The 14,048-nt window shown below is 38.2% G+C and overlaps 3 protein-coding genes across 3 annotated transcripts; 1 reads left to right on the forward strand and 2 right to left on the reverse strand.

Moving 5' to 3' along the window:
- Positions 1-1,139: 1,139 nt before the first annotated feature.
- Positions 1,140-4,483, reverse strand: LOC126625803 (laccase-15-like). The gene is made up of 6 exons (XM_050294887.1): positions 4,200-4,483; positions 3,893-4,022; positions 3,430-3,581; positions 3,092-3,336; positions 1,882-2,952; positions 1,140-1,763 (listed from the first exon to the last, which is right to left on the reverse strand). Exons 2-6 carry the CDS (start codon positions 4,007-4,009, stop codon positions 1,633-1,635), a joined length of 1,716 nt encoding a protein of 571 aa, XP_050150844.1. The 5' UTR covers positions 4,010-4,022; positions 4,200-4,483; the 3' UTR covers positions 1,140-1,632.
- Positions 4,484-7,557: 3,074 nt separating this feature from the next.
- Positions 7,558-11,246, reverse strand: LOC126625816 (ERAD-associated E3 ubiquitin-protein ligase HRD1B-like). The gene is made up of 8 exons (XM_050294912.1): positions 11,076-11,246; positions 10,262-10,912; positions 9,714-9,890; positions 9,286-9,435; positions 8,984-9,192; positions 8,515-8,653; positions 8,055-8,322; positions 7,558-7,963 (listed from the first exon to the last, which is right to left on the reverse strand). The coding sequence occupies exons 2-8, from the start codon at positions 10,792-10,794 to the stop codon at positions 7,805-7,807; spliced, it is 1,635 nt and encodes a 544-aa protein (XP_050150869.1). The 5' UTR covers positions 10,795-10,912; positions 11,076-11,246; the 3' UTR covers positions 7,558-7,804.
- Positions 11,247-11,324: 78 nt separating this feature from the next.
- LOC126625837 (probable NADH dehydrogenase [ubiquinone] 1 alpha subcomplex subunit 12) lies at positions 11,325-13,746 on the forward strand. The gene is made up of 5 exons (XM_050294943.1): positions 11,325-11,493; positions 12,133-12,159; positions 12,547-12,635; positions 13,214-13,323; positions 13,414-13,746. Exons 1-5 carry the CDS (start codon positions 11,405-11,407, stop codon positions 13,570-13,572), a joined length of 474 nt encoding a protein of 157 aa, XP_050150900.1. The 5' UTR covers positions 11,325-11,404; the 3' UTR covers positions 13,573-13,746.
- The last annotated feature ends 302 nt before the right edge of the window (positions 13,747-14,048 follow it).

Below are 14,048 nucleotides of genomic sequence, written 5' to 3' on the forward strand. Positions count from 1 at the left end.
AAGGCAAGGCACATGAAAAAGGCGTCCAAATAATAGTTTCTTGGCTATTGTCGTCTCTTCACGACAAATGATACAAGTTGCACGACTTTCTTCCTAATTGGCTAATTGTTTCATAGAGCTCACGTGTCAAGTGCAGTGGCACGCCATAGTACCTGGGATGGGACAAAACTTCACGTCAATCAACATTGAATAACCTCGGCTTATGCAAAAGCCAACAAGCAAAAAAGCTACACATGCTTAAAACTTAAATCAGTAGGACTTCGGCCCAACTATTGTCTCATATTCCAACATTTCATGCCCACAACTTCTCCGCCACATGGGTGTTGCAATCAACACAGATTGAGCCCAACATCTTTGTTCGATATTTATAAACGATTAAAATGAAAATCGAGGCTTGCATATAGGAATGTCCTTAAAACATAAATTATTTGTAGAATTATTAAAGAGATGGGTCAAAGGTCCACTTTTCAACAATACCGATATTGTCGTATTAACTTGGTAAACATGCACAATCCGTCAGGCTTGGGTTTATCACCAAAGACCTCGTATTAGTTTGAGTGACATTAATATATTTAAACTCTTATTTTCTCATAGATACAGTCGATGTAGGACATTTCTACATCATTTTGGGAGGCGACTGTTCAATGTAAAAGGTGTGTGGCTTCAACGTTTCTCAGAACTCCTAAAAAAATTCCTTCTTATCTTGCGTAAGTAATGGACAAGGGAGGAAGATTCCTCTTGTTCCCAGATAGTTTCAGAAGAGGTTCGGGAGAGTTCCTCCTTAACCTATAAATATGTGTGTATCCTTTGTAAGAACTCATACTTGAATGGAAATCAGCTCTTTGTATTAACTTCTTTTGTTAATCCTTGTTTGAGTCATATTTGCAGCGATGACGCTTACTATGATCACCTGTGCTTTCAAATATATGTTGGGGTAAAATTCCTTAACCTCCTTTGTTTAACAATTTAAAATATTAACATCAATTTCTTTGATGAGATAATAACGAGTCTATATGTATACGTCAGAGAACTCAAATGCTGCAGTAGGAGATACGGCGATTGGACAATATTATGATGACATTTCGAAAATAAACCAGGGATAGAGTTATTATCATAGAAAAACTAGTAGACGTTGCATCAAACACATAAAAAAATTTCCAGTATAGGGGTTCAGGGAAGAAACATCTAATAGCCAATGTACGTACCATATATAGTCCCACTTATTTGTAGTCAATACAAGAAGCTTCTTAGCATTGACTGGGTCCATGTTGAAATTTCCTCATAAAAAGATATTAAAATTTGAAATAAATAATCACGATTGATTAAATTTCTGCAACTTCATTGATTTGGACTAGTCATTTGAATATTAATACAAGTTGGCCCTGGTGATTGAAAACTATATGATTCTGGACCAGTATCGACCTGGTCTGGCACTTGAACAAGACATTTCAAGACAATAAGTTGCATAAATTTAATCAATCGAGATTATTAATTTCAAATTTTAATATCTTTTTATGAGGAAATTTCAACATGACCCTAGTCAATGCTAAGAAGCTTCTTGTATTGACTACAAATAAGTGGGGCTATATATATGGTACGCACATTTTGGAACATAGTTCTATATAAAAATTGTTAGCACGGAGGCATTCCTTGCGGTGGAGGTAAAATTTGCGCTCCTAGGCCCTTTCCATTTTTCACTATGAACGTCATGACTAGGCCCCATGACATATGTCGATCAGTATGACAGTGCATAAACCAAACTCCTACACACAAGGACAACACAAGAACAATTTATCATATGATCTAATTATCATTCATTAATATAACTAATTAAGGGTGGTTAATTACTAGAGATGATGAACATCTTCATTAATTACGTACCAGGATTGTCTGCTTTGAATCTAATGGTCGTCCAACCATTTTTAGGGACAGCGATGGTGTTCTGAAGAGGAGGATCAACAAGATTATACGTCAAAGGGTCCTTGTCCTTGTCAAAATTCCCAAACCCCCATCCCACAACGTAGAAACTGAATCCATGGAGATGCATCGGATGGTCATCTCCATCCACTATATTTGTCCCCTGAAACACAATCTCCACCATTGAGTTGTACTCCAGTATCTTCACCTCTGTCGATCGTTTCGCCGGGAGTAGGTACAACGGCAAGTGCTGAGCTGTAAAATTAAATAGCAAGGGCGGGAAATTTGGAAAGCGAGTTCCATATACCCCATTTACATGGTAATAGTAAGCTTGCAATATGTCAATGGTGGGGTTGACAAAGCTAATGTTGTTGACACTGGCGGCAATACGAGTCCCGTTTGGCGCAGCACATGAATTATTCGGGCAGGGTAGTAAGTTGACGGAGAGTGTAAAGAACAAATGAGTTGTTATCTTGTGCGGCACGTCAATGGGGTGGTTTTTATCAGCCAAGCTTTTGAGTTTACCGGTAAAGTGAACCGATGCGTTGGTGTCGTTACGGGAAGGAATATTAGGCAAAGAAGTAGGAGATGAATTAGAATTTCCTTGGTATAGGAGTATGGCCGTGGTGGTTGTGTTGTCGTAGGGAACCCCAGCCCCGGCACTATAGGCTTTAGCAGCAATGTAGTAGTTGTTGGGAATTTGGTCCGCATTTAACAAGAGGTCAATGGTTTGGCCGGGAGATATGATCACATAATCTGTTGAAAATGGCTTGGTGTAGCTAGCATCTGAGCCTACAACCGTGACTTTGTGATTGGCAATGGCAAAAAACATCATCTCTTGCACTACGGAGTTGATTAGTCTGAGCAGGTAGGTTTCGCCGGAAACAACTTTGAGCTTAAATGTGTCTGGTTTTGAGCAAGGATAGAGATCGCCTGGTTGACCATTGATGAGGAAAGCAGTTGAAGTATTTGCGTCCCCTCCGCTTTGAATCATTTCACTGTACAGTCGACCGATATCTTCCTTCCACCACTCTCCTACAATTTTCGAATCAACAATTTGCACAAAAATTAGGACCGTAATTTGGAAATGTTTATATAGAGATCACTATGCTCATAATGTCAGAAATCTTTTCATTAATGTTTGTGGAACTGAAGTTTGAATTGATTTGCATACCCAAGATGATTGGAAATTCAGCGTGAGGTTTGGGAAAAGGGTAAGTGGCTCCCTTCTTGGGGTATATGACTATAGCACCGTGGACGGTGGCTCGATCCCACTGGCTGTGAGCATGCCACCATAGAGTCCCTTCCTCTGAGGAAAATATAATGGTTTGGGTAAACCTGGCTCCTGGTTGGATAGGACACTGTGTGATGTAATCAGGACCGTCCGACCATGGATTCCTCGGTTGCTTAACTCCATGCCTGAAATAGATGGTTCAGAATTGTATAATCATATCACACATTTATGTAAAAGCCAGATGAGATTACATGCACTGTATAAAGTTGATTAATTACCAGTGGATGGTAATGTTACGATTTCCCTTGTTATAGATATCCACCACGATAGTATCTCCAGCGTGCGCATACATCGTTTGGCCGGGAAATTGGCCGTTTACAGTCAAGATGTTTTTTGTGCTACACAGTCGTTTGTATGAAGTTTCTTCCACCTAAAATTGATTTTTACAACAAACAGAAGATATCAATTCATTAATATCTTTGAAATCACTGATATATGTATATGCATTATAAGTTAATATACTATCACGGGAAAATGGAAGGGGATCATGTTTTAAATTATATTTTGTAAACCAGATTATATGACAATTGATGATTGGATTAATTTTTTAATAATTTAAAAAAAGAAATCCAACTATCAACTACCACATCATGTGATTTACAAAATATAATTTAAGTAAATGGTCTCTCGTGCAATTCATACACATGCATCAGAATTCAGAACTGAACTGGAGTTAATTACCACAAAAGTGTAACGAGGAGGCGAAGCTTGGCAATGGAAGTTGCCAACAGTAGACAATAACAAGCCCACTACAAGTTTCAAGCTAATTAAAATCTTCATGCTGATCGACGACGGCATGCTTTTCCTATGTCTTTAACAGATGCAGTTCGCATGATGAGTTGAGGATGGATATATATAAGGTTTTTATTACAAATAGTCTTTAAAACTTAAGAGGGATGAATAAAGATTTAGTTTGACTAATTAGTGATTACTCATTAATAAATCAAGACGGCGAAAATTCCCTTGCTTACCCGGCTCCTTCACCTACCTGTCCCTAATTTGAGCTTGCACAGAGAAGTCTGAAATACTCAGAAGCAGATGAAACCATTAACTCTATGTATGAAAACGGTGTCCATCCCTCCTGTGCGCATTTTAACCTCTTACTCTTCACTTTTGCCAAAATGGGTTTGATAGGTGAAGCAGAAAGAATTTATAAAGAACTACATGGAGCTGGTTTGAACCCTGACGTGGCATGTTATCAGACTATGCTGAGAGGTTACATGGACTATGGACATTTAGAAGAAGGCATCAAACTTTTTGAGCAGATCAGTAAGTCTGGAGAGGCAGACAGGTTTATTTTGAGCGCAGCAGTGCATTGTTATAATTATGCATTCCATGAGTAATTTGGGTATTTCATTTCTGGAGACCTAAAAGTCGGATCCAAGCTAAGCGCATCAGAGGATAGATCGATCCCGAGTAGTTAACGGAATTATGACAAAAGGACCACATCAATTTGCGACACACATTTTTAAGGATTACATTGGTCAATTTTCAATTTTAAAGACCATCTTAATTGGGCGAGTTAATTTCAGATAAAAACTCATATATATTATAATAGAGATAAAAGCACAGAAGCCGATTGTATGCAATCGAAAATTAATTAATTTACTGGTGAAGTTTAAAGCTAACAGTGAATGCAACGCTAATTACTGTTCTAAAAATCCCGCCTAGGCGTTAGGCCGCTGACTATCATTCAGATAATCTCTAAACGTTTGAAAATTTGAAAATGACACCTAGACCTACTTAGGCATCCGCTTAACCTGCCGACATGTCTAGACACCCGTATAGATCGTAACTCTTACTTATACAAAAAATTGATAACTTTCATTTTGTATTTTATTTTGTTCAATAAAATGTAAGAGACTTGTTGAATACTAGGATGATCAATCATTATATACTTGTTCCCTATATTTTTAATATGTTATAGAATTTTATAATCTATATGTCATTTTGTTTTGTAATTTATGTATTCCAATATAAATAGACACTTATTATATACGATATATAATAAATTAACTTAAATCCACCTAGGCATCAACCCGCCTCCTGCCTAGCGTCTAGCATCTTTTAGAACATTAATGCTAAGTAAGAAGTGTTCATGAAACACTGTGCTTTATATCATCACTAATTTGGTATCCAAATATTCAGAGGGAGGGTGAAAGGATCTAAAACTAAGAAGGTAGCTAGCACTCCTCCTCCTTCCACCTCCCTCAATCCTCCATCTCATGCCAAAATCGCGATTACTAAATAATTAATCATATAATGGGTAATTTTATTTGAATTCATATAACTTCTTTATACTCAACTTACTTTCTACACCTATATTATTTTTAACTAAACTATTAATATCTCTTTAAACCCTACACTCACAAACTCAATTCCACACCCATTTAAAAATAAAACTCAAAATCAAAGCATATGTTCTCTCCTCTCACATTCTCTCCTTCCCACAAGTCCATCGTCTTCCCTGTTAATTCTTCATGATTTAACATAAATCGAAATTAATAAGAATTGGTGAGAATTTATCGTTTAGGTTTACAGGAGAATGGCATAAAGCCATCCTTTATGCAATTACCATGTTGGAAAAGCTTGATCTTCTGAGGCTAAGTAAAGGAGTGGGTGATGACCTGCAGGTTGTAAAAGCTTGATAACACCCTTTTTGGTCAGTTTCTGATGCTTTCAGGAGCAATAAGAAATTCAAGGCTATGGGACGGGAAGATTGACCAGTCCAACTTGATTTGGACTAGTTAGTTTCTTTAGGTTTTAACTCAACTGCCGTAGGACTAATGAATATCCATACAAGTAGTGGAAATACGACCAAAGTTAGCGGTTTGAATCTGGTGCTGCTGCGATAAGGCTACGGCATTGAATCATCCATAATATAATTATTTTTGTAGCTTTTTTTCTACCATTCTATTTCTTATTAGTAAGAAAGGTCAAGTTTCACCTAATTAATAGTCTAATCAGAATTCCTTCATTTAAAATCTTAAAAATGAACGTTTTGTTGGCCGTCTGTTGCTACTTGCTAGTCAGCTATTCCATGCCACCTTACAAAACCCAAAAGGTGTTTTCTTTATTCCTCCCCCCTCCCCACCAACCCCCAGTACTTTTCGTTTCATGCCGTCACAGATTTTTTGGTTTCACGGCTGTCACAGACAATTTACTTTGCTTCTACTTTTATATTTCTGGTGCTTAGAGCTTCAAGGAATTAATTTGCATAAATTAACACTCAATGAAGATCGATCTTATATGTCCAAATTAAACCTGATAACGAAATTTGACGAATTAACACAACATGCAGATTGCAGCATGTTAAGTTAACTGCGATGCGAGCTTTGGGATCAACCCAAAACAAAAATAGTAACAAGGGAAGGTCAATTGTTGTGGGCATGGAGTAAGGTGATGAGTCAACAAAAAAAGTGAACCACACATCCAATAAAAACTTCTCGCGTGTTAAAATGGTTGAAAGATAGAACGATGGTTGGCTCTTTCATATTAAGGGATTATAATCACCTTCTTTTTTGGTAACATAAGAGGGCGAATACCTCCAAAACTAGCTCTTATTACATATAGTTCGAGTTCTAGGAACTCACATCATATTATCAAATAACCGAGTTCCAATCCAGTCTGGAGGATTATAAAAAAATGATACCCAAGATCCATTTTATAATTCCCACTAGCAATTTCATCTACCATCATATTCTTCTCCCGATAAATTTGCACTAACTCGCATTCGGCTATGCGTGTTACAAGTTGTCTGCAATGATTAATGATGTTGACAAGAGGATGAAAGTTAATATCAGTCATATTATTAATTAAATTAACCACTAAAATTGAATCAATCTTCACCCATAATTTTGAAATGCTCTTGTCGACTACAAGTTGCAGTCCAAAATATGGTCCCCAAATTTCAACATCAACCACCAGCCCTTTTGTCCAAGTGGACAAATAACCCGCTAAGCCAATCATCCATGTTCTCTCGAAAAACTCCTCTGCACGTTTTTTGTTTTTTCCAGTAGCATTGATTGGAGAAGCGTCATTTTAAAGACCGCATTGAAATTTTAAAGATGTAGAGGGCGTTAAATAGGAGCAGGCTACTATTTTGCGATTTTTAATTTTTTTTTTTAACCAAGCCACAGCCCGCTTTGAACAAAAATTAAGAAAAAAGGGTCTCTTAGCCGGATACGGGGTTGTTTTTCCTCAAAGCGTCACAGATTGCTAAAAAAGGGTCTCTTAGCCGGATACAGGGTTGTTTTTCCTCAAAGCGTCACAGATTGCTCCTTTAAAATTTAATTTTTCTAAGTTATTAGCTTCTTAGTACACATATCCCATGTGTGCCACCAATATTCCGGTGAAATTGAAAAATCTCTCATAGAATAGAAGCAGCATTACAAGTTTTACACAATTCTACCATTCGCAAACGGTATTGGTAAATGTCACAAGTACAAAAAGATAAATTTCTTTTTCATAAAGATGAAAAGAGTTGACTTATACAATAATATGCTCAAACTCAATACTCCAGTTATTCATCCATCCCTATACTAATTTTCTCATCCCTTGTTTTCTTACAATATACCTAAAGATATGCCATGTCTACGTATCAACCCGATCTTCATGACGTCCACAATCTGAAACAGATGAGGGAGCTGCAACGCTCTTTCCTTTGCCATCCAAAGATGCCCCTGTTGGACCCATGTCCACACTTTCCTTTGGTTTTGGTTTCTGTAAAACTTGGAGCTGATTCTGCAGTATCTGTACAAGAAAAGCACTTACTAAGCACGAGAAAATGGGGGTAACGACCACAAATCAAAACAGAAGTGATTCATCTTCTCTTTAATAATACCTCTATCTGGGCCTGAAGAAACTTTTTCTGGGCCTCCAGCTGAGAAGCTGTCAGATTTGGATCGCTGCTCAGCCTCCCCCCATAGGCCACATTGGCCCCAGGAACAAACATGTAAGGTGGAAACTGAGAGAAGGACAAGTTTGCAGCTCCAGCAGGGGTCGCAAGCTGGGGCCGTGATTGTCCACTAGAAGCTTCTCCACTAGATTCAGTATTAGGGGAGTCAGCCGTATGTCTTTGAACCTGAGGAAGTGCCGCATATCCAGGAGACCTACACACAAGAGGGCGTAGTTTGTAAGACTCTAGTACGCAGCATTCTATGGCAGTGCAACATATCCAAATCATATGTACCAAGCACACACTCTCACAAGCAACCTGGGAACAAACTAAAATACAATGGGAACATATGACCTCTCCACCAATAAAAATGTAAACGTTAACTTGGGGATAAAGGTGTCATTACCATACTAGTCTGTTTGCAGAAGCATATACATGAGACTTCTCATATATTGATGCAGCAGCAGCAGCAGCTCGGAGCCTCGCTTCATGTTGGCTCACACTATCACCAGCAACTCCAGCACCCTGAGCCATTGTGCCTGTCCCTGTTCCCAATTAAAATCATCAGTTAACTCACATTTTACACTGAACAAAAGATCAGAGTCCCATATGATCAAAAATAGATTATATGAATGAAAAAAAAGAGCGACCATGAAACATGAAATCCAACTGGCATTTTATTGGTGCCTTCATTTTTCATTTCCTTCTATAATAATCTTTCATGGATGAAGGAAAAGGAAGTGTAAGTATATAACCACAAAGTTCTGAAATTAAAAACAACAAAGTGCCCTTTCTTTAATGACCACATATCAGACCTTACGTTGTCAAACAGAAATTAAAAGACAAAACAACAATTGCAATGCTCAGAAGTTTACCCTGTTGATGAGCATCTGACTGTGAGCCCCTATGCCCGCCAGCTGTACCTGTCCCACTGTCAGGAGGTACAACTAGAGCCCTGCAAGTAGGGCAGGTATGCTGTCGCTCTAACCATGATCGAAGGCAAGACACATGAAAAAGGTGTCCACATAATAGTTTCTTGGCTGTTGTCATCTCTTCACGGCAAATGATACAAGTTGCGTCACTTCTGCATATCCATCATAAACAACTAAGACTCCAATATGCAGAATTTGATGATTACAAAATAAAACACTTGAAACTAATGAGACTTTAAACTTACGCATTAAGCTCTTCAGGCGTAGCATCTGGGAATCGATCATTCATGTTTGATGTGAGCTTTCGATAACGAATGTAATCAGCAATGCGAAGCTTAAAGTTCCTAAATGTTTCATAAAGCTCACGTATCAAGTGCAGTGGCACACCATAGTACCTGGGATGGGACAAAACTTCACGTCAATCAAGATAAGAATAACCTCAGCTTATGCTAGTCAACAAGCAAAAATCTCCACATGCTTAAATTTATAGGATTTCTGCCCAATTATTGTCTCATATTCTAACATTTCAGGTCCACAGCTTCTCCACCACTTGGGAGCCAAACATGTTGCATTCAACACATGTCAAGCCCAACACATTCTCATAATGGTGTCTTTAGCAAAAAATTGTGTGTACAGCTATTTATCTAAACCAAAATATAAACAGAATACTCACGTGAAAATCGCGAGGAAGAAGCACAAATACATAGACAAATGAAGCAAGTCCCGAATAAGTTCCAAGTAGAACGTGTAGACAGGCTTCTTCTCCCACTGTCCCTCCTTAAGCATGTCAGTTACATAGAAAACATATTTCACAAATGTTGACACTGTTGTTGTTGCTAGTATCATGTACCTGGATACAGAATCATGGACATTGTTAAAATGAGAAAGACTGAAGAATGCAGAAATTCATTACTTATCCATATTATTGGCTTTTATATCTAAGGCTTTCCCTTTCCGTATAATCCCATCACAACTATTAGTTCTCCCTTATTGCATTTCGTACTCGACATAAATCATTCAATGGATCATCATATCATCTGCCCTATCAACCACTTTCCACGACCACACAATAGACTTGCTCAACTCATTTCCAATATAATGAAGCTAAATGCAATATTAATTATCAGATAAAAAGATGCTAAAGTTATCAAATTTTGATCAAATAAAATGTAGGATGTTCCAAAATGAAAACAAAAAGAATAATTAAGATGGATCACTTACTCGAATGAAAAGAAGAGGGAAACCGAGGCCTTTTGTGTCCTTATCAAGTTGCTAACAGAACTGTACAAAAAGAGACTATCTAGAACAAGCAAGAAACCCAAAAAGGAGACAATCCGAACATGAGACAGCATGGGCACGGAAGGAGTAGTCTCGATGTACTCAACCCTCTTCTGAGCCAACCAATGCAAAGCCTTGATCAACAAGAGAGTAGTAACCATAGCAAGAAACGAGACCGAAAAGTCCTGCCTGAATATAGTGATGGCAAAGAGGATTTCCATGACTTCCCGCCACGATTGCTCGTTAAGCCTCTCCACCTCGGCTTCCCGGAGTGATCCAAGGAAGATCTTTTTAGTCAATTGCCACATAGTACACATAATGACCAGACCCATGTTGAGAAGCAACACCAAGCTGATCTTCGACGTCGACAAATACACCATTGCCGGATAAAACTGACCTCTACTACTAAATGCATGATAAACAATCGCTAGGGTTGCTACCAAACTAATCCCGGCATAGGTTTGCAGCTTCATCATTTTCCTCAAACCTAATCGATTAAGGTTGCTGTTACGGGACAACAATCGACAACTTCTTGATGCGCTTTTTCCAAACAGATTCAAATTTAAGAACGTTACAGTGCCATCGAGTTGAGACCTAGAATTTCAAACAACACAAATGAAATCCCAATCAAATCAAATGAGCCCTAAATCCGAAGCACTATTAAAATTAAAAATTGGAAAGCAATTTTAAGAAAGTAAATATTAATTTCATCTTATCAAATGAGAATTCATAGAAAAATTGAAGCAACTGAGAGTACCTGTGAAGTTCGCTCTGTTGAAATTTCGGGTTTTCTGGTGTTTCTTCTCCTTCCGTCCGTCTTTTATTTTCTCAGAAAATTAAAAAAAAGAAAATAAAAGAAAAAGAAAAGCTGTCTGGCCAATTAAAAAATGAAAACAAAAATGATGTAGGTCTACCCAATGGGGAAATGCCACGTGGTGAAGGACCCAAACTAAACCCAATCCGAGTTTATTTTTCTGACCCGACCTAAATCCGAGCCCGTCAAATATTAGGAACGGGCCGAGTTCGAGAGAGCCTGGCCCTACAGAGCGCGAGAGAGGGAGGAGAGGGAGGGAGGGAGGGAGAGAAATGGCGACGGTGGTGAAGAGCGCTGCGAAGGCAATCAGAGAGAGAGGTCTCCGCAGCTACTTAAAGGAGCTCAAGGAGGATGGCTTCTTGTATGTTCTATCTCCATCTTTTGCTTTTCGAATTGATTTATTTGTTTATTTTTGTTAATATAATGCTTTTGGAGATGTCAAAGATCTCAAATTTGCTCGTTGGATGCATGTGATTGGATGCCAAGAGCATCGTTGGTATTTTCCTTATTGCAAGTAATGTTTCTGAATCCAATCTGTCCTCCTTGGCACCTGTTAAATAAAAGACAAATCAATGTGGGATGGCAGCTTTAGATTTTGAATTTTCGATTTGGGGTTTTCTTATTTTTGCTGCATTGAAGAAAGAAATAATTTTCGGAAGTCCGAAAATTTGAAGAGGTGCTGAAACAAACAGCTCTTGAGCTGGGTGGGTTGAGAAAATTTTGTTGGTCTGTTCTCTGATGTTAAATCTGCTGGCTTGGTAGGAAAATGTAGGAAGGAAAACAGATTCGAAGCTAAAACTTTTGTCCAAATGCTTTACTATTTGGCGCTCAGGGACGATATCTTATGTTATAATTACTGTTTTGGAGCACTTTCTGATGTCCAGGGTTCACTGAGACGTCTTTTGGTAGCTCGTTGAAAGGCTCTTAAATTGCTTTTTTGGGTTTCGTATCCTATATCTTTATACCGTGCTGACTGTTTATACTGTTCCAAATCTTGCAGAAATTGTATTTTCGATGGAAACCTTACGTAAGTCACATTACTTCCCCTTTACTTGATATCCTTAACAAACAAGCATAATGCGTGTTTACATGATATTTAGAGTGTTCTTATTTTGAGTACAGATCTTGCATGTTAAAATTTATATGCCATGTTATTCGAAGAGAACATAAAAGTTAAAACATTGAATTGTGACTGGTAGGCTAGTTGCTACTTGGATGCTGCAAAAAGCAACAGCCCCATAAGGATAAGTTATTCATAATTCTGGGAGTCTGATATGGTTAACAATTTCTCTCTTGTAAAGAAAATGAACATTGGAATGAGGGATTACTTTTGCTTCTTTCTGGTTTTCATTTTTTAATTGTGTTAGTCATCTTTTCTTTAGCATATCTAGCAAATTTTGTTTTGATGCTGTAGGCAAACTAAGATCCACAATATTGGGGCAAGGCTTGTAGGTGTTGATAACATTGGCAATAAATATTATGAGAAGCTTGACGCTCAATATGGTTAGTGTTTTCTTCATTCCCCACCTTCTGATGCCTTTCTTACTATAGCATAAAAATATTCTTTACTGCATTGCACTGGAGTTGTGACATTGGTGTCGATTATCATTTCCAAGAACAAGCCATATTCAAATCATGATACAAATCTTAATCTCATGGATCTTTTCAAATCTTATTTCCATATTCCTAAGGTTATGGAAGAAGGTAAAGAAATAATTTTAGTTTCCTAGGAAGTGTGCAAATTCCTCTTCCCCGTGGTAAAATGGTTCGACTCTTTTGTAGGCTGAACAAATTTTGACAAAGGTCCCGTATTTCTTTATACGAATGCAAGGAAATTAATGGTGCTAGCCTGCTAGCGGGTTTTTGTGCAATTGGACAATTCGTATTAGATGCTTACATGCCTTGGTACATAAAATTTCACCACATCCATGCGAGTTACAGCCATGAGTTGGATATAACAACTGTTCTAATTTTCCTCTTTGATGCATTGGGAAGATGCCATTCTTCAAAGTTTTGCGTTGCTTCGAGGTTATTGTGGTATGAATGCTCACAGCTAACAATTGACCAGAGGGATTTTACAGGAAGACACAGATGGGTTGAATATGCAGAGAAGAGTCGCTACAACGCTTCTCAAGTACCACCAGAATGGCATGGTTGGCTGCACTACATAACTGATCATACAGGAGATGAGGCCAGTACTGCTTCCCTTTGAAATATTTGATCGTGTATGCTGTGAAAATCTTGTTACATGGAGCTAACAAACAATGAATTCTTGTTGCAGCTTTTGATGCTAAAACCAAAGAGGTATGGCATTGAACACAAAGAAAATTTCACTGGGGAGGGTGATGAGTTTATTTACCATTCCAAAGGCCACAGCCTCAATCCAGGGCAGAGAGACTGGACCAGGTACCAACCTTGGGAACCAACCAAGAAGGAGTGAGTTGTTTCTGTGGCACGTACGTGCTCAAACTTGAAAAGATTTGGCACTATTGTGCCGTGTATTCGGTTAATAAATGGCTTGTACTTGTGTTAGCTGTGAATCTTTTGGAATGCTTGCTGTGTGGAGAACAGTCCTAAAAACTTCATAGTTCAATGAAATGCTGGTATTTTGATTTGTTGGGTGAATAATATCAGTTCAAAAGGGTTGTGTTTCACGGTAGGAGTAGTAGCAATGTGCACCGAGCACTGCTAGTGCTAATTGGTGTTGTTCTCGAGTGCTGAAATGTCCGTTGCTGAGCGAAACAGATGCATAAAAAAAGCATACATGAAAAAGTAGGTGGATTACACATTGATTTGGGTTATGGCAATACCGAAACATACATGTACGGGATGATTAGGAGTGTCGCTTGTGACATACGCGATCCTTATCACTCTCAGTTTTCCTTGTACCGATTCATGACCTCTCCGATAATTTCA

Source organism: Malus sylvestris, chromosome 1 (assembly GCF_916048215.2).
Source record: "Malus sylvestris chromosome 1, drMalSylv7.2, whole genome shotgun sequence".
Classification (NCBI taxonomy): domain Eukaryota; kingdom Viridiplantae; phylum Streptophyta; class Magnoliopsida; order Rosales; family Rosaceae; genus Malus; species Malus sylvestris.